The sequence below is a fragment of the Ambystoma mexicanum genome, chromosome 1p (assembly GCF_040938575.1).
Source record: "Ambystoma mexicanum isolate Mex_15411 chromosome 1p, UKY_AmexF1_1, whole genome shotgun sequence".
NCBI lineage: Eukaryota > Metazoa > Chordata > Amphibia > Caudata > Ambystomatidae > Ambystoma > Ambystoma mexicanum.
Window position 1 is genome coordinate 409,194,580 of NC_090921.1, and position 26,261 is coordinate 409,220,840.

A 26,261-nucleotide genomic window follows, 5' to 3' on the forward strand; every position below is an offset into this window, starting at 1 on the left:
TGCAGCCTGGTGGTTGGGCACCTAGACTGGGTTCTGGCTACGTTAGGCCTGTAGGACGCTTATGTGAGCATCTAGGCCGGTTTGTCATGGGATATAGCTGTGTATTATTAGAGTGATGAAGTGTCTATGGGGTAGTGTTCATATGTGAGCAGCTAGGCTGAATTTATCTAGGGGTAGCTGTACTCTGGTTGTGTGATGGTATAGAGTAGAGAGTAAGCATACTCAAGCCAGCCCACTCCCAAAGGCACACTACACAAGGCGGTGTACCCTGTTGTGAGCCTGGAGACACACTCTATCCATTGCCCACTGTTGAGCCGGAGCTCCCCCCCATTGCTGGAGCAGTGGCGTACCTGGAGGCACACACGAATCTCAAGGCAGGGCCCTTGTCCCTCCTTCACCTGCATTAATACTTGTGCAGCATTTGAAATCGAAAATTGTTTCTTGACCCACGGACCCCTGCCACATTTCTTTTTGTTGCGTGACGCCTGATAGAGGTGCATGTATACCTCCGACCTGCCCCCTATAGCACCGGAGTGCAGCCAGCACCATTGCTGACCACGAGGCCTGTAGCCGTTACAAAATGGCCACCCGCCATTTCTCCAGCGAGCCCTGGCTGTAAAAACACACCAGGATCAGCATCCGAATCAGATTGGCCCGCAGCCCCCACTTGTTGGCCAATAGAGAGCCGGCAGGCTCAAGCCGGCCACTCCCAAAGGCACATTACACAAGGCGGTGTACCCTGTCGTGAGCCTGTCTGGAGCCGTCTGAGCCCAGAGCCACAACTCTTGCCTCCTCTGCACCCGCCACCTCACATCGCCTGAATCCCACAGCCAGATCCAATACCCACGCTGAGCCGGAGACCCTCTGAAGATGCTCTGATGCCGCAACCACGACCCTGGCCAAACATAAGAGCATGAACACATTGTGTATTCAAACATCTGCCTCTTCACTTTACTGTTTACCACTCTATATCTGCACACGATTGCCCAACGTGCCCGATTGTATCTGGCCCCCATCGTCCACCTTCGACTTGCGATCATCCCAAATTATAAGCCGTCCTGAATTTACGAGCGGCAATGCTTTGAACTCGATTGTAAACTGACTTTTGCACGTGCACTTGTATCTTGTCGGCCACTGTCTTCCTTGGTAAATGACTCACACACTGTATGCTTTTGTACTATTGCCATAACTAAAGCTATCCCATGCTTGTACTTTTGCCCTGTTGTTAAACAAGGGTCGTTTCCACTATCCTAGACACATGTAATTGATGTGTTCCCTTGCTTGTGCCCGCATCACAATCTAGCTCACCTTATGCTATACTAGTATAATGCCTAACTACCCATCCGCCAATGCTTAGACGCTCATACAGAACTCTCCTATTACGTTCTGCACCTGCCCTCAGATAACCGCGAGGGCTGTCTGCAATTCTTCTGGCTACTCTAAAGCCCTTATACAGCGTTATTACACCCTACTCTCTGCTCGCACCATCCACCAAGCATTAAAACTTGTAAATTGCCTCTTATCTAGCATTTAACCTTATCAACGCCATGCCTCCCTCCTCACATGTGCAAATGTAACAACACATGCTGCCTGCATACCTATTCCTCTGTGCTCACTCAAACTCAATAATGTGCTGCCTGTCTACTCATATTACTGTGCTTAGTCAAATTGAAAAATATTAGCCGAGACCTAGCCATTACTTGAGCCTGTCATCAGCCATCTTTGACCCTAGCCACCACGTTTGTAGTCATGCTGGTTTCGTGCCCCACCTAGGACCATTGCATCTAGCCTATTTCATGCCTCAAATGTGATTATTGCATCTAGCCTCTATGGTATCTTACATGTGACAATTTCATTTAGCCTAGCTTTATATCACGCCTGAGATCATTGCGCCTAGCCTAGTTGTACTTTGCCAGGGATTTCTGGATCTAGCCATGTTTCAGGCCCACCTTAGGACCATACCAGTTCCATAGGGTGACTGAACACACACCTGTTTACTCCCTCATCATGTTCCCCTTCTGCCTTGTCCAAGTAGACACCCCTTGCACCGGCAACCACTTCCTCACCCTCAGTAATAGTCTCACCAAATTGGCCTGCCCAAGACACCACACAATCCCTTGTCCCGCCCCCTTCCTCCCAGCCACACCCCCTTCCCGCCCTTTTCCAGTCTCACTTTCAGCCCCAGGGACCTCTGCGCAACCAATGTGAAAGACCTCTCGACCTCAACCCACCTTAACGATCGACTCTCACTCCCCAAACTCTCAGTCAATGATAAAAACAGACCCCATCTCAGGGTATTGGAGAACGAGCCGTCTAAGAGCACGCACCAAAGTACCCCACCACAATCCCACTCCCATGACCCCGCCACCCAGACCACCCAAACCCATGGCCCCCATAACTAACAAAAAGCCAACTCACCTCTTAGCAACAAAAACCTTGAGAAACCACATGGAGCACAGTAGTCTACCAATTAAGAATGCGCCCAAAAAGGATACCAAACCTCCCATTAGTCTACCAATTAAGAATGCGCCCATAAAGGATACCAAACCTCCCATTAGTCTCAAAAATGCACTTATCAACGCCCGCTCCTTAGGAGCCCATGCCATCGAAATACATGACCACATCATCGAACTTGACTTGGATCTGTTAGTAATCACAGAAACCTGGCTACATCAAGCTTCAGGTCCTCTGTTAGCATTGGCCATCCCACCCGACTACACGATTCTCAGATCAGACAGAGTCACCTCCCCAGGAGGCGGTGTTGCCATCATCACAAAAAATACCCTCAAATTAAGATCAAGCTCTATCAAAAAATATTGCAGGATACGAACTACTGCTCGCTAAATTAACCTTGAATGAAAACACCACAATCAACATAGCGGTTATCTATAGAACCCCCAGACCAATAGCCACCCAGAAACAGACATCCCACTAATACTGGTGCCCATTCTTAAACCCAAAACAAAATGTATCATCATTGGGGATTTGAATCTTGGCTTCAATGATGACCAAGACACTAAAGCAAGCTCCCTTCTCTTGGCACTTAAAGACATGAATTTCTGCCAACATGTCAATGTCCCCACCCATACCAAGGGCAGAACCCTGGATTGGATCCTCACCCTCAACACTAAAATCACTATAGGTAGGCCCGATTACCCCACTTAGCTGGACAGACCATTATTGTATAGAATTCATTATCGCCAGTGACGCCCCCTGCCCACCTAAGAACAATATTATGGATACCATTGAAAGTAGAAATCCTAAAAAGCTCACAGTAGAGAATCTTGACCCCACCCTGAATAAAATTCTAGATACCCATCAATCCTTAGCAACGATCCTACTACCATCGCTGAGTATTACCGCAAATGCCTCTCCACAGCTATTGATACTATAGCGCCTGTCACCACCAAACTAAGACGTGTCAATAAAAAATCCAACTTCTGGTTCATCGAGGAACTTGTCACCCTTAGAAGGAAAAAATGCTCTCTCGAGCATGTCCACAATAAACACACCTCCCCTGACTCGGCCAAAGCCTTCAAAGACGCTAATACCATCTACAAAACAGCTATCATTACCCAGAAAGCCAATGCCTACAATGCTCGCATCAGCAATGCAGCATCAGATTCCAAAGAGGTCTTCTCTATCCTCAGAGAACTTGAAAATCCCCTACCTTCTGACACACCCAGTAACGCAAGTAAAGAATGGTGCACTACCATACAAGACGCACTTGCATCCAAAATTTCTGTGCTGCAAAACAAAATCAACACCAAAAGACTACTCCTAGCTGATAAAAACTCCCCCACCCCTAACACCATTGCCTCTTCCAGCGACAATACCAACCCCCCTTCCAATTCACACCCGTCACCCAAGATCTTGTATTTGACACAATCTCCGAACTAAAAGCGTCCAACTGCAAAGGAGACACTGTCCCAGCCAAACTAGTCAAAGCCTGTGCCTCTACTCTAACCCCCACTATCACCAAATTTGTCAACGCCTCTTTCAACTCCAATTTAGTTCCAACCTGCATCAAAGAAGCCTGGGTTACCCCGCTTCTAAAAAAAACAAAGCTAGACCCCACCATTCCGACTAATTATCGCCCCATAACCACGGTCCCGTTCCTACTTAAAATCACTGACAAACTAGCTTATAACCAAATTCAAACTTACCTGGAATCCAATCAGCTCCTCGGCACCAGACAATCAGGCTTTAGGCCTAACCACAGCACCGAAACAGCTCTCCTGGACCTCAAAATCCAGATGGATGCTTTCAGAGATTCTGGGAAACTCTGCATTCTCCTGCTGTTGGACCTCTCCGCTGCGTTTGATCTGGTGGACCATGACAAACTTTGCAACTCACTTGCCCGAGAGTTTAACTTCTCCACTGAAGCCAATGCATGGGTGAAATCCTTCCTAACCGACCGCACCTCCAGAGTGTCCATAGGCAAAGATGCGGCCAACCTCATCCCAGTCCCCATGGGAGTGCCCCAAGGCTCTTGTCTCTCCCCCACGCTGTACAACGCGTACACCAAACTCTTGTTCTCAGCACTAGACATTATGGGTGTCATATACACAAATTTTGCGGATGACACACAGATCCTCATACCTCTCACCGGCAACTATGACCAGGACACCGTAACAATCAATAAAATATACGTCATCACACAAAATTGGATGGCACTAAATAGTCTCTGTCTTAATGACGAGAAGACAGAAGTCCTCATCGTAGGATCTCCAGCCAAAATAGCAAACCTTCACCCAGAATACTCAACCATCAACATCGATGGCACCGATATCCCTGTGCTGAAGCAAGTCAAAACTCTGGGCGTATACATTGACGCCAGCCTGACTATGACTAAACAGATTAATGCGCTCGCCTCTTCCACGGCTTACACCTCCAAACTAATAGCTCTCAGACGACAATTTCTGACCCCAGCAAACTGCCTCACCTTAGCCAGAGCCCTGGTCCTATCGAAATTGGATTATTGCAATGTATTGCTACTAGGCACATCTAATACCAATCTAGCCAAAATGCAACTACTACAAAACAAAGTCCTGAGGGCAGCTCTAGGCATAAACAAATCAGACCATATCTCCAAGACTAGGAAGGACGCCCATTGGCTCCCTACCAAAGCCAGAATCATCTTTAAAACATTATGTATCACACATAGATGCCTTACCAAAAAAGGACCTATCTATCTCAACAATATTCTTCACCCTAAAGATGACAGGAGATCACTAAGCTCTAACGACAAACTCCTCCTGGCTCCCCCCTGCTTCAAAACCTCTAGAGCGACGGGTAACAGCTTCACCACTGTAGCCCCCAAACATTGGAACACCTTACCCATGAATATCAAAAAAGAATCCTCCTTCACGACCTATAAGAAACTACTAAAAACCTGGCTATTCAACCAATATTAGCACCTAAAGACAGGTCTCTGCACCTCTGCATTTTTGTTGTGAATATTTGTAAACTGTATCTTTGCACCAACTTTCCAATAATGTTTGTAATGTAACCAATGTAACAATGTACTATTAATTTCTAAGCTGTCTTGTAACCACGCCGTGACACCTGAGGGTCTGGGCGTGTAACAAATAAATAAAATAAAAAAATAAAAATAAAAATAAAAATAGTGGTATGGTATCATGTGATAAGATAGTTCATCCACAGAGCGCACATGCTTTGTGAATGGGCACAAAAGGGGAACAGAGAGTCAGAGGGTTGAGCTTACAGTGACTGGACGGTGGGGTAGAGGGATACATAGCAACTCATGGGTAAGACAGAGGAAGGGCACACAGCGATACAAAGGTACAGTTGGGCATGCAGCGACATCACGAGTGCTGAGGGGGGCTACACAGCAACATGTGGGTATAGTGGGGTACACAGTGGGATCACCTGGACTAGAGGGGTGGGTAATACTGAGGGATATATAGCAGCATCACGGTAACAGGAGGGCAGGGTACACAGCGACACACAGGCATGGGGGGCACAAGGAGATGGAGGGCTGGCCTTACAGCAACAGTACGGGGGTAGAGGGATACATAGCGACATTGGACCGCATATGCTTTGTGGTAGGGCCCAAGAGGGGGACAGAGAGACAGCGGGTTGAGGTTATAGAGACAGGACCTGGTAGGGGGATTCATAGCAACATCATGGGGAACAGACAGGTAAAGCACACAGCGATAAACAGGTGCAGTGGGGCATACAAAGACATCAGGGGGACTGGAGGGGCTGGAGGGGAGGGGTACACACCAACACACGGGCACAGTGGAGTACACAGCGACATCACTGGGACTAGAGGGGCGGGTAATAGTGAGGGATGTAAAGCAGCAGCACAGGGCTATATTTTGCAAGGAATCTGGTGTTCGAGATGGGTCTGTAGTTGTTGGGGTCGAGAGGGTCGAGGGATGGTTTTTTAAGAAGAGACTAGACATGCACGATTTTGAAGGCATCGGGGAAGGCACCAGTGCTGAGAGAGTCATTTAATATGGTTCTCGCGTGTTCTCCTGCGCAGGTGGACGAGAATATTTCTTTCAGGGCAGGGGCCAAGGGGTGAGCCAGACAGTTTGCTAGCAGATAGTAGATCAAGAAACTCGTTGCTGGAGATGGGTCTGAAGGAATTGAAAGTGGGTAAGTCAGGGGATGGGTCAGCGGAGGGAGGGGTGGTTGATGGGTTGCTTGGTCGTGGGGGGGACAATTTGTTGTTAAGGACTGTCCTCCTGTCAAAAGCAGTGGTGTAGAAGTGTAGAGAGAGTGTGTCACAGAGGAATTGTGATGGGGCAGCTTGGGTAGAGGTGCAAGTGGGTTTGATAAATTCAGAAATTATTTTATGGAGTTCTTTGCTGCGGTTTCCACAGTTGAGAATTTGTTTGCTGTAGTAGGCATTGTTGGCTTTCTGGATTTCAGCTTTGTAGTTACGATGGTGCAAGGCGAAGGTGGATCTGTTGAGGTCGGTTTTTGATGCTCGCCATTTGCATTCTAGAGATTTAGTTTGTTTTTTGGTGTTCCTCAGTTTGGGCGTGAACCATTTGGGAGATGGTCCATTGCGTGAGGAAGTGGGGCGTGAAGGGGTGAGAGTGATTAGAGATTCATTGAGCCAAGAGTCGAAGGAGTCGACGGTTAGGGATCTGTCAGGGGGGGCATTGTAGGGGATCTAAGTAGTAGGGCTTTGGCAAAGTCAGGAAGGCTCTTTAATTTGTTCCAGCATTTCAGGTCTTGGGGTGAGGCCAAGGGGTTTGGGGGGGCAGGAGTGAGGATCGAGAAAGGGATGACAAAGTGGTCGGACCAGATGAGAGGTAAGGGAGGGGATAGATCAATCAGGTCATGGGAGCTGAAGATTGCATCAAGGGTGTGCCCCTTAGAGTGGGTTGGACTGTTCGTATTAAGGGAGAGATTGAGCACGTCAAGACTGTCGACCAAAGGATGGGTCATGGAGTTGGTGGGACTGTCCAGCCAGATATTGAAGTCTCCACAGGGGTGATTTACTGGAATGGTGGCTACAGAGTCACAGAGGTTGTTTGAGAAATGTCTGTCGTAGCCAGGAGGTCTGTAGACGAGATGCAAGCTATGGGAGATAGTCGGGGTTAGTGAGAGTTTAACAAGGAGGAATTCGCATGATGGAATGGATGTCTGAGATTCAACGAGTGAGACAGAGAAATGAGATTTATAGAGGATTGCCACGCCGCCTCCTCTGGAATATCTGTTGAGTGGAATGAGCGAGTAGCCGGGGGGGAATGCTTTGTGTGCAACATGAGCGAAGTCGTCGGAGAATCAGGTTTCATTGATAAAGACTAGGTCAGGTTTGTCAGAGGAGAGGAGGTTGAAGATGCTGTGTCTGTTTTTCGCTACAGAGCGGGCATGAAAAAGGATGCATTTGACTTCAGAGTGGGGTGTAGTCATGGAGGAGGTCATTGGGAACTGGGCAGGAGGCGCTTGGGGCTTTGGCGGGGATCGTTGAGACTGGGAGAGGAGAGGGGGTAGTGGTGGGGGAGGGTGCCAGTGGCTTCTGAATGGCGGGTGATGGGGTTACATCGGTGGAGGATGGGAAGAATAGGCGGGCGGAGGAGGATATCAGGGGGTGTGTGTAGAGTCAGGAAGGAGTGGGCGAGTGCACAGATGTTCACTGGGTTTTAGGGGGTTAGAGATTGGTGTGAGTCTCGAAGGGATTGGGGGTCCGGTGTGCAGGTTGAGAAGTTGAGAGAGTGGGGGTGGAAGCAGGGTGAGGGTAGGGGGTATTGTGGGAGGTAGGGTTGAAGTAGAGGTGGCAAGGAATAGGCAGCCGCGGAAGGGGGCCAGCCTCGTTTTCTATTTCTCACAGGTTTTGGTGCAAAGGGGTTGTGAGAGGGGTAGGAGGGTCGGAAGGTGATGGAGATGAAGCTACCATTCTTGCGAGGGAGAGACATGCAGTATTTAGAGAAGGGAAGGGATATGAAGGGGGCATTTGTTGGCATGGGTTGAGGGGGGGTTAAGGTAGGGGGGAGGAGATGGTAGGGTGGTGGTGAGAGAGTGGGTAGTTGTGAGGTCAGTTAGGGGAGAGGGACTTGGGGTGAGGATGGGTGAAAGGGAGGGAGGCATGTTTGAAGGGGGGTGCAAGGAAGGGGTGGAAGAAGATGAGGGTTTGAACTGTTTGGAGTGCCACAGGGCTCCTCTGGCTTGGGAGTTTGACAGGGGGTGAGATGTCATGGCGTGGGGTATTAGGCAGTTCTCAATAGTAGAGAGAGAGGACTCCTCTGGCTTGAGAGTTTGATAGGGGTTGAGGTGTCATGACGTAGGGTATTAGGGAGTTCTGAATAATAGAGGAGGGGGTGGGGGACGGGAAATTAGGGTGGGAAGGGTGGACGTAAGTAGTTTTCTGTGGAGGGAGGTGGATGGCGTGCCAGAGGGCACCTCTGATTTTAGAGTTGGAGGTGGGGTGGTGGTAGGAGAGTGGGTGAGTGACGTTAGGCTGCCTTGAAGTGCGTGGGTGGGCTTCAGAGGTGCCCAAAAACATACACTAGGGGCACAGAGTTGTACCCCCACCCATGAGTGCCATAAGGGTATCCCAAGGGTCTGTACACCAAACATAAAAGAGGAAGAGCCGCACCGCCAGGAGTCCCACATGAACTCCTGCACGGGAAACAAGACAGAACACACATGATAAAGCAATAAAGGGCAAGGATATGGAGGCCCTGTCCCTCCAATGCATTTCCAGCATCACAACTGCCCTCTTAGACAAAGACAATTTCCTGAAGAAAAAGGTTTGCATCTGAGCTAATTTGCATAGCCACAATACCTTGCTGTTGTGGCTCAGAACTGGAGGTGAACTTCCAGTGATGGCTACTAGGTTGCGTTGTGAAATGTGTGACTTGGCTCAAATGGACTTTCCTACTTTCACATTTCAGGTGAAAGGGTGTGTTTCAAACCTTTTTAAACCCACCATAACTTTCTTGGTGTTGTGTGTATATATATATATATATTTTACATGGCCACGGTAGTTATGGTTAAGTTGCTGTTTCCATAGGAAGAGCACATTTTGGGCGGCTTATAACTTCGCTCTCCCTGGACGAATCCTCACCAAACTTTGCAAAAAAAAGTATTTGGGTCACTCTGAATTTTCTTGCAAAGTTTGGTGAGGATTCGTCCAGGGGGGGAAAAGTTATAGGGGGGGTCCCAAAACTATTTTTTTTTCCCATAAACATAATGGGAAAAAACTTTGCTCACGCCTACAGCCCAAACCGCTGGACGGATTTACACCAAATTTGCGGCAGGAGCGGCGGCTCCAGTAGTTTTTTTTAAAACTGACAAAAACTTAAGTGAGAAAAATTAGTGATATCTGTGTTCGCTTTGCGGACACACTTCCCTGTTCGCTCCACGGACAGGACAGTGATTGGGCAAGCAGCTTGCGTGATGTCCGCGGACATCTGACGTGCTCTCTCATTGGATGCGGTGAAAGCGTGCAGTGCGTCTGGCTTCAGAGACGCCCGCCATCTTTGTTCCTCGCATGAGAGGCTTTGTATCCCGCCTGCACAGTAAGTCCCCCACCCCCGCTCATGCCCGTGTCTGTCTCCTGTTCCTCCCACCCCCCCCTCATGCCCCGTGTGTCCTTCTTTTCACCCCCACTCATGCTCCGTGTCTTCCCTTTTCCTCCAAACCCCCGCTCACGCCATCGGCACACGGTGGCCAGCGGAGGGCCGAGGAGCAGGATCTGCCGCCTGCACACAAAGTCTTTCTCCCTCCCACCCACCCCCCGCTCATGTCCGTGTGTCTTTCTCCCTCCCACCCAACCCCCGCTCATGTCTGTGTGTCTTTCTCCCTCCCGCCCACCCCCCGCTCATGTCCGTGTGTCTTTCTCTTCTCCCTCCCGCCCTCCCCCGCTCATGCCCCGCTCGTGCCCCGCGCCCCACTCGTCTCTAACACCTGCCCACCCCCCGCTCATGTCCGTGTGTCTCTCCCACCCCCTGCTCATGTGAGTGTGTCTCTCCCCTCCCGCCCACCCCCGGCTCATGTCCATGTGTCTCTCCCTTCCCGCCCACCCCCGCTCATGTCCGTGTGATTCTCCCCTCCCGCCCAACCCCCACTCATGTCTGTGTGTCTCTCCACTCCCGCACACCCCCCGCTCATGTCCGTGTGTCTCTCCCCTCCCGCCCACCCCCCGCTCATGTCCGTGTGTCTCTCAACCCACTCATGTCCGTGTGTCTCTCACCTCCCGCCCACCCCCCGCTCATGCCTCATGTGTCTGTCTCCCTCCCCCCACCCCCGCACTTGCCCCGTGTCTCTCTTTCCCCCTCCCGCCCACCCCCGCTCTTGCCCCGTGTCTCTTTCCCCATCCCGCCCACCCCCGCTCTTGCCCCGTGTCTCTTTCCCCCTCCCGCCCACCTCCGCTCTTGCCCCGTGTCTCTTTCCCCCTCCCGCCCACCCCCGCTCTTGCCCCGTGTCTCTTTCCCCCTCCCGCCCACCCCCGCTCTTGCCCCGTGTCTTGCCCCCTCCCGCCCACCCCCGCTCTTGCCCCGTGTGTCTCTCCCCCTCCCGCCCACCCCCTGCTCATGTCCTGTGTGTCTCTCCCCCTCCTGCTCATGTCCTGTGTGTCTCTCTCCCTCCCCCCACCCCCTGCTCATGCCCCGTGTGTCTCTCTCCCTCCCCCCACCCCCCGCTCATGCCCTGTGTGTCTCTCTCCCTCCCCTCCACCCCCCGCTCACGCCCCGTGTGTCTTTCTCCCTCCCCCCACCCCCGCTCATGCCCCGTGTGTCTCTCCCCCTCCCCCCACCCCCCGCTCATGCCCCGTGTGTCTCTCTCCCTCCCGCCCACCCCCGCTCATGCCCCGTGTGTCTCTCTCCCTCCCGCCCAACCCACGCTCATGCCTCGTGTGTCTCTCGCATTCCCGCCCACCCCCCACTCATGCCCCGTGTGTCTCTCTCCCTCCTGCTCAACCCCCGCTCATGCCCCGTGTGTCTCTCTCCCTCCCGCCCGCCCCCGCTCATGCCCCGTGTGTCTGTCTCCCTCCCCCCACCCCCCGCTCATGCCCCATGTGTCTCTCTCCCTCCCCCCACCCCGCTCATGCCCCGTGTCTGTCTACTGTTCTCCCCACTCCACGCTCATGCCGCGTGTCTGTGTCCTGTTCCCCCCACCCCCGCTCATGCCCCGTGTCTATCTCCTGTTGCCCCCCACCCCCCCGCTCATGCCCCGTGTCTGTCTCCTGTTCCCCCCACCCGCTCATGCCCCGTGTCTGTCTCCTGTTCCCCCCACCCGCTCATGCCCCGTGTCTCTCTCTTGTTGCCCCCCACCCCCCGCTCATGCCCCGTGTCTGTCTCCTGTTCTCCCCACCCACCGCTCATGCCCCGTGTCTGTCTCCTGTTGCCCCCCACTCATGCCCCGTGTCTGTTCTCCCCACCCCCCGCTCATGCCCTGTGTCTGTTGTTCCCCCCACCCCCGCTCATGCCCCGTGTCTGTCTCCTGTTCCCCCCACCCCTCGCTCATGCCCCGTGTCCGCCTCCTGTTCCCCCCACCCCCCGCTCATGCCCCGTGTCTCTCCTGTTGCCCCCACCCCCGCTCATGCCCTGTGTCTCTCCTGTTGCCCCCCACCCCTGATAATGCCCCGTGTCTGTCTCCTGTTGCCCCCCACCCCCGCTCATGCCCCATGTCTGTCTCCTGTACTCCCCACCCCCCGCTCATGCTCCGTGTCTGTCTCCTGTTCCCCCCCACCCCCCGCTCATGCCCCGTGTCTCTTTCCCCCTCCTGCCCACCCCCGCTCTTGCCCCGTGTCTCTTTCCCCCTCCCGCCCACCCCCGCTCTTGCCCCGTGTCTTGCCCCCTCCCGCCCACCCCCGCTCTTGCCCCGTGTGTCTCTCCCCCTCCCGCCCACCCCCTGCTCATGTCCTGTGTGTCTCTCCCCCTCCTGCTCATGTCCTGTGTGTCTCTCTCCCTCCCCCCACCCCCCGCTCATGCCCCGTGTGTCTCTCTCCCTCTCCCCACCCCCCGCTCATGCCCTGTGTGTCTCTCTCCCTCCCCTCCACCCCCCGCTCACGCCCTGTGTGTCTTTCTCCCTCCCCCCACCCCCGCTCATGCCCCGTGTGTCTCTCTCCCTCCCCCCACCCCCCACTCATGCCCCGTGTGTCTCTCTCCCTCCCGCCCACCCCCGCTCATGCCCCGTGTGTCTCTCTCCCTCCCGCCCAACCCCCGCTCATGCCTCGTGTGTCTCTCGCATTCCCGCCCACCCCCCACTCATGCCCCGTGTGTCTCTCTCCCTCCTGCTCAACCCCCGCTCATGCCCCGTGTGTCTCTCTCCCTCCCGCCCGCCCCCGCTCATGCCCCGTGTGTCTGTCTCCCTCCCCCCACCCCCTGCTCATGCCCCATGTGTCTCTCTCCCTCCCCCCACCCCGCTCATGCCCCGTGTCTGTCTACTGTTCTCCCCACTCCACGCTCATGCCGCGTGTCTGTGTCCTGTTCCCACCACCCCCCGCTCATGCCCCGTGTCTATCTCCTGTTGCCCCCCACCCCCCCGCTCATGCCCCGTGTCTGTCTCCTGTTCCCCCCACCCGCTCATGCCCCGTGTCTGTCTCCTGTTCCCCCCACCCGCTCATGCCCCGTGTCTCTCTCTTGTTGCCCCCCACCCCCCGCTCATGCCCCGTGTCTGTCTCCTGTTCTCCCCACCCCCCGCTCATGCCCCGTGTCTGTCTCCTGTTGCCCCCCACCCCCCCACTCATGCCCCGTGTCTGTTCTCCCCACCCCCCGCTCATGCCCTGTGTCTGTTGTTCCCCCCACCCCCGCTCATGCCCCGTGTCTGTCTCCTGTTCCCCCCACCCCTCGCTCATGCCCCGTGTGTCTCTCTCCCTCCTGCTCAACCCCCGCTCATGCCCCGTGTGTCTCTCTCCCTCCCGCCCGCCCCCGCTCATGCCCCGTGTGTCTGTCTCCCTCCCCCCACCCCCCGCTCATGCCCCATGTGTCTCTCTCCCTCCCCCCACCCCGCTCATGCCCCGTGTCTGTCTACTGTTCTCCCCACTCCACGCTCATGCCGCGTGTCTGTGTCCTGTTGCCCCCCACCCCCCGCTCATGCCCCGTGTCTGTCTCCTGTTCCCCCCACCCGCTCATGCCCTGTGTCTGTCTCCTGTTTCCCCCACCCGCTCATGCCCCGTGTCTCTCTCTTGTTGCCCCCCACCCCCCGCTCATGCCCCGTGGCTGTCTCCTGTTCTCCCCACCCCCCGCTCATGCCCCGTGTCTGTCTCCTGTTGCCCCCCACCCCCCCACTCATGCCCCGTGTCTGTTCTCCCCACCCCCCGCTCATGCCCTGTGTCTGTTGTTCCCCCCACCCCCGCTCATGCCCCGTGTCTGTCTCCTGTTCCCCCCACCCCTCGCTCATGCCCCGTGTCCGTCTCCTGTTCCCCCCACCCCCCGCTCATGCCCCGTGTCTCTCCTGTTGCCCCCACCCCCGCTCATGCCCTGTGTCTCTCCTGTTGCCCCCCACCCCTGATAATGCCCCGTGTCTGTCTCCTGTTGCCCCCCACCCCCCGCTCATGCCCCGTGTCTGTCTCCTGTACTCCCCACCCCCCGCTCATGCTCCGTGTCTGTCTCCTGTTCCCCCCCACCACCCGCTCATGCCCCGTGTCTCTTTCCCCCTCCCGCCCACCCCCGCTCTTGCCCCGTGTCTCTTTCCCCCTCCCGCCCACCCCCGCTCTTGCCCCGTGTCTCTTTCCCCCTCCCGCCCACCCCCGCTCTTGCCCCGTGTCTCTTTCCCCCTCCCGCCCACCCCCACTCTTGCCCCGTGTGTCTCTCCCCCTCCCGCCCACCCCCTGCTCATGTCCTGTGTGTCTCTCCCCCTCCTGCTCATGTCCTGTGTGTCTCTCTCCCTTTCCCCCCCACCCCCCGCTCATGCCCCGTGTGTCTCTCTCCCTCCCCCCACCCCCCGCTCATGCCCTGTGTGTCTCTCTCCCTCCCCCCCACCCCCCGCTCACGCCCCGTGTGTCTCTCTCCCTCCCCCCACCCCCGCTCATGCCCCGTGTGTCTCTCTCCCTCCCCCCACCCCCCGCTCATGCCCCGTGTGTCTCTCTCCCCTTCCCCCCACCCCTGCTCATGCCCCGTGTGTCTCTCTACCTCCCGCCCACCCCCGCTCATGCCCCGTGTGTCTCTCTCCCTCCCGCCCAACCCCCGCTCATGCCTCGTGTGTCTCTCGCCCTCCTGCCCACCCCCCACTCATGCCCCGTGTGTCTCTCTCCCTCCTGCTCAACCCCCGCTCATGCCCCGTGTGTCTCTCTCCCTCCCGCCCACCCCCGCTCATGCCCCGTGTGTCTGTCTCCCTCCCCCCACACCCCGCTCATGCCCCATGTGTCTCTCTCCCTCCCCCCACCCCGCTCATGCCCCGTGTCTGTCTACTGTTCTCCCCACTCCGCGCTCATGCCGCGTGTCTGTGTCCTGTTCCCCCCACCCCCCGCTCATGCCCCGTGTCTATCTCCTGTTGCCCCCCACCCCTCCGCTCATGCCCCGTGTCTGTCTCCTGTTCCCCCCACCCGCTCATGCCCCGTGTCTGTCTCCTGTTCCCCCCACCCGCTCATGCCCCGTGTCTCTCTCTTGTTGCCCCCCACCCCCCACTCATGCCCCGTGTCTGTCTCCTGTTCTCCCCACCCCCCGCTCATGCCCCGTGTCTGTCTCCTGTTGCCCCCCACCCCCCAGGCTCATGCCCCGTGTCTGTTCTCCCCACCCCCCGCTCATGCCCTGTGTCTGTTGTTCCCCCCACCCCCGCTCATGCCCCGTGTCTGTCTCCTTTTCCCCCCACCCGCTCATGCCCCGTGTCTGCCTCCTGTTCCCCCCACCCGCTCATGCCCCGTGTCTCTCTCTTGTTGCCCCCCACCCCCTGCTCATGCCCCGTGTCTGTCTCCTGTTCTCCCCACCCCCCGCTCATGCCCCGTGTCTGTCTCCTGTTCCTCCCACCCCCGCTCATGCCCCGTGTCTGTCTCCTGTTGACCCCCACCCCCCCCGCTCATGCCCCGTGTCTGTTCTCCCCACCCCTCGCTCATGCCCCGTGTCTGTTGTTCCCCCCACCACCCCACTCATGCCCCGTGTCTGTCTCCTGTTCCCCCACCCCTCGCTCATGCCCCGTGTCTGTCTCCTGTTCCCCCCACCCCCCGCTCATGCCCCGTGTCTCTCCTGTTGCCCTCATCCCCCGCTCATGCCCCGTGTCCCTCCTGTTGCCCCCCACCCCCCGCTCATGCCCAGTGTATGTCTCCTGTTGCCCCCCACCCCCGCTCATGCCCCGTGTCTCTCCTGTTGCCCCCCACCCCCTGCTCATGCCCCGTGTCTGTCTCCTGTTGCCCCCCACCCCCCGCTCATGCCCCGTGTCTCTCTCCTGTTGTCCCCCACTCCCCCGCTTATGCTCCGTGTCTGTCACCTGTTCCCCCCACCCACCGCTCATGCCCCGTGTCTGTCTCCTGTTGCCCCCACCCCCCGCTCAAGCCCTGTGTCTGTCTCCTGTTGCCCCCCACCCCCCTCTCATGCCCCGTGTCTGTCTCCTGTTGCCCCCACCCATGGCCCGTGTCTGTCTCCTGTACCCCCCCACTCCGCGCTCATGCCCCGTGTCTGTCTCCTGTTCCTCCCACCCCCGCTCATGCCCTGTGTCTGTCTCCTGTTGTCCCCCACTCCGCGCTCATGCCGCGTGTCTGTGTCCTGTTCCCCCCACCCCCCGCTCATGCCCCGTGTCTATCTCCTGTTGCCCCCCACCCCTCCGCTCATGCCCCGTGTCTGTCTCCTGTTCCCCCCACCCGCTCATGCCCCGTGTCTGTCTCCTGTTCCCCCCACCCGCTCATGCCCCGTGTCTCTCTCTTGTTGCCCCCCACCCCCCGCTCATGCCCCGTGTCTGTCTCCTGTTCTCCCCACCCCCCGCTCATGCCCCGTGTCTGTCTCCTGTTGCCCCCCACCCCCCAGGCTCATGCCCCGTGTCTGTTCTCCCCACCCCCCGCTCATGCCCTGTGTCTGTTGTTCCCCCCACCCCCGCTCATGCCCCGTGTCTGTCTCCTTTTCCCCCCACCCGCTCATGCCCCGTGTCTGCCTCCTGTTCCCCCCACCCGCTCATGCCCCGTGTCTCTCTCTTGTTGCCCCCCACCCCCTGCTCATGCCCCGTGTCTGTCTCCTGTTCTCCCCACCCCCCGCTCATGCCCCGTGTCTGTCTCCTGTTCCTCCCACCCCCGCTCATGCCCCGTGTCGGTCTCCTCTTGACCCCCACCCCCCCGCTCATGCCCCGTGTCTGTTCTCCCCACCCCTCGCTCATGCCCCGTGTCTGTTGTTCCCCCCACCACCCCACTCATGCCCCGTGTCTGTCTCCTGTTCCCCCACCCCTCGCTCATGCCCCGTGTCTGTCTCCTGTTCCCCCCACCCCCCGCTCATGCCCCGTGTCTCTCCTGTTGCCCTCATCCCCCGCTCATGCCCCGTGTCCCTCCTGTTGCCCCCCACCCCTCGCTCATGCCCCGTGTCTGTTGTTCCCCCCACCACCCCACTCATGCCCCGTGTCTGTCTCCTGTTCCCCCACCCCTCGCTCATGCCCCGTGTCTGTCTCCTGTTCCCCCCACCCCCCGCTCATGCCCCGTGTCTCTCCTGTTGCCCTCATCCCCCGCTCATGCCCCGTGTCCCTCCTGTTGCCCCCCACCCCCCGCTCATGCCCAGTGTATGTCTCCTGTTGCCCCCCACCCCCGCTCATGCCCCGTGTCTCTCCTGTTGCCCCCCACCCCCTGCTCATGCCCCGTGTCTGTCTCCTGTTGCCCCCCACCCCCCGCTCATGCCCCGTGTCTCTCTCCTGTTGTCCCCCACTCCCCCGCTTATGCTCCGTGTCTGTCACCTGTTCCCCCCACCCACCGCTCATGCCCCGTGTCTGTCTCCTGTTGCCCCCACCCCCCGCTCAAGCCCTGTGTCTGTCTCCTGTTGCCCCCCACCCCCCTCTCATGCCCCGTGTCTGTCTCCTGTTGCCCCCACCCATGGCCCGTGTCTGTCTCCTGTACCCCCCCACTCCGCGCTCATGCCCCGTGTCTGTCTCCTGTTCCTCCCACCCCCGCTCATGCCCTGTGTCTGTCTCCTGTTGTCCCCCACTCCCCGCTCATGCCCCGTGTCTGTCTCCTGTTCCTCCCACCCCCCGCTCATGCCTTGTGTCTGTCTCCTGTTGTCCCCCACACCCCCGCTCATGCCCCGTGTCTGTTCTCCCCACCCCCCGCTCATGCCCATGTCTGTTGTTCCCCCCCACCCCCCGCTCATGCCCCGTGTCTGTCTCCTGTTCCCCCACCCCTCGCTCATGCCCCGTGTCTGTCTCCTGTTCCCCCCACCCCCCGCTCATGCCCCGTGTCTCTCCTGTTGCCCCCCACCCCCTGCTCATGCCCCGTGTCTGTCTCCTGTTGCCCCCCACCCCCCGCTCAGGCCCCGTGTCTGTCTCATGTTGTCCCCCACTTCCCGCTCATGCCCCGTGTCTGTCTCCTGTTCCTCTCACCCCCCGCTCATGCCTTGTGTCTGTCTCCTGTTGTCCCCCACACCCCCGCTCATGCCCCGTGTCTGTTCTCCCCACCCCCCGCTCATGCCCATGTCTGTTGTTCCCCCCACCCCCCGCTCATGCCCCGTGTCTGTCTCCTGTTCCCCCACCCCTCGCTCATGCCCCGTGTCTGTCTCCTGTTCCCCCCACCCCCCGCTCATGCCCCGTGTCTCTCCTGTTGCCCCCCACCCCCTGCTCATGCCCCGTGTCTGTCTCCTGTTTTGGCCCCCCACCCCCCGCTCAGGCCCCGTGTCTGTCTCCTGTTCTCCCCACCCCCCGCTCATGCCCCGTGTCTGTCTCCTGTTCCTCCCACCCCCGCTCATGCCCCGTGTCTGTCTCCTGTTGACCCCCACCCCCCCGCTCATGCCCCGTGTCTGTTCTTCCCACCCCCGCTCATGCCCCGTGTCTGTTGTTCCCCCCCACACCCCTGCTCATGCCCTGTGTCTGTCCCCTGTCCCCCCACCCCTCGCTCATGCCCCGTGTCTGTCTCCTGTTCCCCCCACCCCCCGCTCATGCCCCGTGTCTCTCCTGTTGCCCTCATCCCCCGCTCATGCCCCGTGTCTCTCCTGTTGTCCCCCACCTCCCGCTCATGCCCCGTGTCTGTCTCCTGTTGCCCCCCACCCCCAGCTCATGCCCCGTGTCTGTCTCCTGTTCTCCCCACCCCCCGCTCATGCTCCGTGTCTGTCTCCTGTTCCCCCCCACCCCCCGCTCATGCCCCGTGTCTGTCTCCTGTTGGCCCCCACCCCCCGCTCATGCCCCGTGTCTGTCTTCTGTTGCCCCCCACCCCCCACTCATGCCCTGTGTCTGTCTCCTGTATCCCCCACCCCCCGCTCATGCCCCGTGTCTCTCTCCTGTTGCCCCCCACCCCCTGCTCATGCCCCGTGTCTGCCTCTTGTACCCCCCCACCCCCTGCTCATGCCCCGTGTCTCTCTCCTGTTGCCCCCCACTCCCCCGCTCATGCCCTGTGTCTGTCTTCTGTTCCCCACACCCCCCGCTCATGCCCCGTATCTGTCTCCTGTTCCCCCATCCCCCGCTCATGCCCCGTGTCTGTCTCCTGTTCCCCCCACCCCCCTCTCATGCCCCGTGTCTGTCTCCTGTTGCCCCCACCCATGCCCCGTGTCTGTCTCCTGTACCCCCCCACTCCGCGCTCATGTCCCGTGTCTCTCTCCTGTTGCCCCCCACCCCCCCGCTCATGCCCCGTGCCTGTCTCCTGTTCTCCCCATCCCCGCTCATGCCCCGTATCTGCCTCCTGTTCCCCCATCCCCCGCTCATGCCCCGTGTCTGTCTCCTGTTCTCCCCACCCCCCGCTCATGCCCTGTGTCTCTCTCCTGTTGGCCCCACCCCCCGCTCATGCCCCGTGTCTGTCTCCTGTTGCCCCCGACCCCCCGCTCATGCCCTGTGTCTCCCTCGCGTTCCCCCACCCCCCGCTCATGCTCCGTGTTTCCCTCGTGTTACCCCCCACCGCCCGCTCATGCCCCGTGTCTCCCTCGTGTTCCCCCCAACCCCCGCTCATGCCCCTTGTCTCTCTCCTTTCCCCCCACCCCCTGCTCATACCCCGTGTCTCCCTCATGTTCCTCCCCACCCGCTGCTCATGCCCCGTGTCTCTCTCATGTTCCCCCACCACCGCTCATGCCCCGTGTTTCCTTCCTCTTCCCCCCCACCCCTGCTCATGCCCCATTTGTACCCTGTTCCCTCTCACCCCCCGCTCATGCCCATGTGTCTCCCCTGTTCCTCCCCACCCCCCACTCATGCCCTGTTGTGTTCTTTATACACCCCGCCTTCCCTTTCCATGATCTTTTTTTTTTTTGTTTACCACCCGGCGTTCCCACTTTGAGGACATAAGATGTTAGTGGTCTTCATCTATTGAAAAGGATGTTATGGTGGCGTTGCACTAATAAAACCCTTTAAAATTTAGTTAAAAAAAATGTTACAGGGACGTTATGGTTAAGTTGCACTTATAAAAACCTATGAAATTCAATGAAAAAACTTTGTTAAAGGGACGTTATGGTTACGTTGCGCTACTTAAAACCTATGAAATTCAGTGAAAAAACGTTGTCAAAGGGACGTTTTGGTTCCAAGTAAAACCGAAAAACCCTTGAAATTCGCCAGTTATGGTAAGCTAAGCAACCATAACTCGCGCCACCACTGTGCACTGCTAAGACTAACACCGAGGACATCAAAGATGACATCACAAATGTCATTGATGACATCACTGATGACATCACATGTCTGGCTCACTCTTTTTCTTTTGCTGACATATCTAGGCCACATGGTTTTCTTCAGTAACAGTCAGAAACGAAACATTTTATTTTATTTGTAGACGTATCCTTCAAGTAGGTTCTTACAGTAATTCCCTTAGAGTCCAGTCACATCATATGAAACATATACATAGGGGAAGACACAAGCTTGAAAGACAGCAATCCTTTTTGTGCATCAAGATAATCAATAGACTTATGAGCACTTTCTGATAGTTCTGTTGTTTTTTTTTTATGGCTGTACTTTCCCTGTGGGTCCAATCACATCAAGTGATACATATACATAGGGTAAATAGCAACTTTGAAACAGAGCAATCATTTATTTGCATGAAAATAATCAGTTAAATTATGAATTGTTTCTGATACTACTTGTGGTTTTTTGCTAACTTCCATATTGGTATGTGTTCTTGTGTCTTTCTGTTTTGTCTATAGTAATGCAATTATGTAATGCATGTGTTTTATTAGCTACGTATTACATATTTCACAAGACACAAAAATCTATTAAGAAAGCAATTATCATTTCATTATTCAACATATTAACATTAAGAATATTATACCTTCATCTTGTACGCTGCACACAATGTTATGTTTCTGTATGAGTAGCTTAGTATACTAGATAGAACCCCATAATAGAATGCTATTTATATCAATGCATCGTTCAATGCACTAATTAGGGTATGATATTTATTGCAATGATCTTTGACACTTGTTTCGCAACATTATAATAAGAATCCCTTGTACACATATTTCATGAAAAGTACATACACATGTGATGTCATCAGTGATGTCATCAATGACATTTGTGATGTCATCTTTGATGTCCTGGGTGTTAGTCAGTGCACAGTGGTGGCGCGAGTTATGGTTGCTTGGCTTACCATAACTGGCAAATTTCAAGGGTTTTTCGGTTTTACTTGGAACCATAACATCCCTTTGACAAAGTTTTTTCACTGAATTTCATAGGTTTTTAGTAGCGCAACTTAACCATAACGTCCCTTTAACAAAGTTTTTTCACTGAATATATATATATATATATATATGTATATCAATCCAAACTATTTCCCCCAAAAATACCAAATTCCATCCTACTACAATCACACCTTTTCACACACTATACTATATTTTTGGTTTGTTTTGATTTGTCCCTTGCCTACATCCCGGTAAGTTTACTCCCTCATAAAGTGTCTCACCGCTTCTTCTCATCTTTGGGCTCTTATGCAGGCACCCTTCACACACATTACAGATGTCAGAGGCATTCCTTTCATGGAATGGCTCTGTAATATGTATATTTGTTATTATAAGTTTTTTTCTGATCAAAATTGGCATCCCCTTTCTTCACATAAACACAAAAATAAAAAATTCAAGATGTGATTTGTAGATGGATGGATTTGTTTGATTCGGGAAATAGCTTGTTTGAACCTTAGTGTTGGCAGTTCCAACATTTATAGACTTTACATTGTAGAGGTAATAATCGTAACCCCTTGTAAAAATGTTTGTCCATACGGTTATATAAATAAAATGGTCACCTTCAGGCAGTGCCTTAAGTGGCACTACAAATCGAGCCGGGGCTCATCAAGGGGGCGTGGCCTAACAACGGGGGTCTTGATGTCCCGTTAGGCCACGCCCCCTTGACGAGCCCCGGCTCAATGGGCTACTGGCACCCCTGCCAGGCAGCCTTTTGTAGAGATTAACACCCTCTCCCCTATGGGGGAGAGGTTGCTGATCTCTGCATTTATTTTATATAGGCTTGCCTGGCAGGGGACATCGCCTCGCCTATTCAGCCTTAATGGTGGTGCTGCCCCTCACCAGCTGGGGAAGGGCAGCGTCACCATTAAGGCTGAAAGGGCGAGGCCACTGGAAGCAGAGCCCTTTTTCCTAAAGACTGAAACTCCCGCGAATCCGCGGGAGCTTCAGTATTTAGAAAGCAAGGTCTCTGCTTCCAGTGGCCTCACGTTTTCTCCATAATGGTGGCGCCGGCCCACGTGCATCTCCTGATTAAAGGGATGCCTCGCAGGTGCGGCACCACCATTATGGCTGAAAGGCATTTTTTTCTGAAGCCTGAAGCTCTTGCACACGAGCGAGAGCTTCAGGCTGTAGAAAAAAAATGCCTTTTCGTGTAGTGGCCGGGGCTGCCAGGGGAGATTAGTGGGCCCCGGCAGGGCCCCGCCTCAAAACGACATTTCGGAGCCTGCCGGGGCCCAGCCCCGGCAGGCCCCGGCCCACTTAAAGCCCTACCTTCAGGATATCTGATGATTGAAACAGAGAACTGATCCAATATTGCACCCCAAGGATTGCTTGATATTTCACATTTATTATAATGCTCACTGCATACAGACATGCCCTCCAGGCAGATGGGGAGCAGGTGCAAATGTATCTAGGTCACCTGACCTAAGCCTCGCCCACCTAGTGCATTTATGCCTGTCACTCTTTTTCACCACTTAGCAAGCCCCGCCCACCTGGTGCCTTCCTGCTTGCCGCTCTTTTTCAACACTTAGCAAGCCCCGCCCACCAGTGCCTTCTTACTTGCCGCTCTGTTTCCCTACTTAAGGAGCCCTCCAGCCTCTTTTCCTTTGCAGATGGGGAGCAGGTGCAAGTGGATCTAGGTCACCTGGCCTAAGCCCCGCCCACCTTGTGCCTTCCTGCTTGTCGCTCTTTTTCACCACTTAGCAAGCCCCGCCCACCTGGAGCCTTCCTGCTTGCCGCTCTGTTTCCTTACTTAAGGAGCCCTCCAGCCTCTTTTCCTTTGCAGATGGGGAGCAAGTGCAAGTGGATCTAGATCACCTGGCTAAACCGCGCCCACCTGGTGCCTTCCTGCCTGCTGCTCTTTTTCACCACTTAGCAAGCCCCGCCCGCCTGGTGCCTTCCTGCTTGCCGCTCTTTTTCACCACTTAGCACACCCCGCCCACCTGGTGCCTTCCTGCTTGCCGCTCTGTTTCCCTACTTAAGGAGCCCTCCAGCCTCTTTTCCTTTGCAGATGGGGAGCAGCTGCAAGTGGATCTAGGTCACCTGGTCTAAGCACCACCCACCTTCTTAGCCCTGCCTCTTCCTTCCTGCTCTTAACTATTAGATATATGGCATCTCTCGCCCGGGTGTCTGCAGTGAAGGGCAGACAAAGAAAAGGGCAATTCCTGTTCGGACCAGGAGGACCCAGGGCCTGACCCCCTGCTCAGACAGCAGGTAAGCATGCACCAACATGTGTTACCCGCTCTGTCCCCACAGTCTACCCCCACCCCCTCTGCTCCCCCTATGATGTTCCCTTGTGCCCCCCCTTCTCGCACACAGGTGTTGCCAGTTTTGCTTGATTCTTCTCCCCTGCTCCCCCTCAATCCCCTCAAGCCTACTTGTGCAGGAGTCTGTCCTGATAAATTCTGGTTTCACCATCACCGTCTTGTGGCCAATGCTGAATTTGCCTTTTATGGACTTCATTCATTCACGGTGCATCACTCTTTCTCAACTCTCATGCTGGACTTCCTTTGCATCTTGTACTCATGGTGGCCCTGAATCATGCTGTTCCCATCTTCATCATGTATCCTGGCTTGCAACATTATGTGTTACTACTGACTTCTGCAATTGTATTCGCTCTCCACTCTTGCTTCTCCACTTTTTTTGACTTCTTACTCTCTGTTCTCTCCTCCTTTCCCTTCTCCCTTTTCCTATCTCCTATGCACTTACTCTATCAGAATTGTCCCTGGACCTAATATGATAGCAACCTCGTCTGTTTCCTCCACCCTCCCATTACTGTTTTTTTCCTTCGCACACCCCCCCCCCCCCCCACCCCCAGCACTATCTGAAATGTCGTCAGGCCGAGTACAATAGTTAATTTCACATCCTTACTGTTCATGGCCTGTAAGAATGTCATTGCATGTTCCCTTGTTCCCTCCCTTGCCTTGAAGCGCTTTGAAACACATTGTGTATAGGCGCTATATAAACAAACTATCATATCATATCAAAAGAAGGGAGCGGGTAGGGATGCTACAGGATATTTGGGAGAATATCCATGGAACTCTAGCTTCTCAATGCTGAAAGAAAGATATATATATCCTAAATGATGTCACGATTGGCCCATTGCCTGGCTATATGAGCCAGTATGGCTCTGAAATTCAGTATTGCCTGGAGATTATCCAATGGGCGATGTCCATACCATTCCCCTGGGCTCGCTGAGCAGACAGCATGGCTCTCAGCTAGGTGCTCCCTCATCGTGGGAACGCACCACTGACAGGCATGCTGCCAGCGCCGCACTCATGTGATGAGAAGGGAGCGCTGCACTGAGGGCCATGCAGCCACAGTTATCAGCACGGCCCTGCCTCTTCACTGGAGCACCGCACTGACACCCCTAGGCATGTTGAATCAACCGCCCCCCCCCACTACTTACCTCATTAGGGGGGTGACAACCCACCACCATGTTGCCTGCAGCCTTCGCTAAGCCTCACTAGGCAGACGTGGCCCAGCTGCCAATTAAGCCATACCACTTCCTCCTCATTACATTTGGATGTGGTTGCTGGGAAGTAGCCAGTTCTTGGCAACCACTCCAGGCAGATGTTTTAAAATGTTATATTTATATTTTCATTGGGACATAATAGCTTTATAGAACATGCCCTCAGGCTGGACTGTGAGTTATGGGGCCCAGCGACCTTGTTAAACGCCCTCACGCCCTATAATATATCCGAGGATGTGCCATAAATAATTGAAAGCGGAGATAACCAAATCTGAGAGCTGGAACTGTTGAAAAGTATTTAAGTGTACAGTGCAGGGGCGTTGCTAGGGGGGGCTAAGGGGGCTATAGCCCCTGATCTTTTGGTTGTAGCCCCGGATAGAATCTCAGGAGCTACAGCCAAAAGACTAGCTAGCCCCCAGTCCCAACAGTTCCGACATCAGCGTAGCCCCGGGTCTTTTCCAGACCTAGCAACTCCCCTGGTACAGTGCATTTTAAATTGATTTTAAAAGTATGAAGGGCCTCTGAGAACAAGCAACAATCATCTAATCACATGCCACGAATCATCACTGGTAGCCATATACAAAGGAGTTGTCTCTAACTGGCCATCTAAACTTATGTGGTGCCAAGTTGCACATATTTGGAGGCCCAGAACCGGCAAACGTTAAACTATTTTCAATTCTGTTTTCTCTCTTCAGGAGCTTTGCTTGCTGTTCAGTACGTGTACGCGAGCGTCAGTCGAATAGTCGCGACGCCCGGGGGTTTTATTGCGACCACAAGGCTGGGCTATGTGATCAGAGAAAGGTTCCGCAGCCCCCAAACCATCAGCCCTAAGCACAACCCCCTCCAGAATATCCGAGCCACCTGCACAGTGAAGTCAAAGACAGCGGACCGTCTCAAGAACTTCTCCACAGACTCAAAAGCTGGAGAGAAAAAACGAAACTGTAACCAGGGCTGGAAGACATCGCAGACGTGCATGATTGTGTAAAATGGAGGACAGCCCGACATTTTGTCCTGCAGAATCGAAGCTACTGGTTGATCGTACAGCGTTTACTGATAAGGCTGAAAATGCGAACATTATGTTGGATACATTATTTGCCACTTTTTAAGCTCTAAATATATAATGAAATGGGACCCATCAATTAAAGTGTAAACCGTTGCAATCTGTGTTGCCATGTGCTTTATTTCCACATCTCAGGTCTGCGCCTCTTTAAAAATAAACATGTAATGAATACCATTTCACAAGGAAATCAGGTGGATTAGATGTTATCTTGCATTTGTTTGGCACCTCCTTCCATAGTGTATGGCTTTGAAGCGCTTTGCCTGTCAGAGAGGCAATGGGTGAGTATGATAGAACATTCAGGAGAGGTATGGGGAAGCAAAGTTGGGTAGACCGTTGGGATGAGGGCGAGGGGTAGGTAAGATGCACAGAAAGTCATGAGAAGGAAACGTTAGAGGAGCTTTGTGTACAATTAGACCGCATTTATTGTGTGACTCAACTGTGGTCTATGGGGCGCTGCGCCAAGAGAAGAAATAGCTGGAGAGGTGGTGTTCTCAGCACAAGGGGTGTATGCCTGGAAATTACTCACTGCATGGTGAGCCTATGGCTG

At 55.1% G+C, this 26,261-nt stretch overlaps 1 protein-coding gene across 1 annotated transcript in view; it reads left to right on the forward strand.

Annotated features, from left to right (window-relative positions):
- Positions 1 to 25,814, forward strand: part of NWD1 (NACHT and WD repeat domain containing 1) — a 337,845-nt gene extending 312,031 nt beyond the window's left edge. Inside the window, exon 19 of the mRNA XM_069649205.1 lies at positions 25,350 to 25,814. Coding sequence (XP_069505306.1) covers positions 25,350 to 25,639 — 290 coding nt within the window. The 3' untranslated portion in view covers positions 25,640 to 25,814. The remainder of the gene's footprint in view (positions 1 to 25,349) is intronic.
- Positions 25,815 to 26,261: the final 447 nt, after the last annotated feature.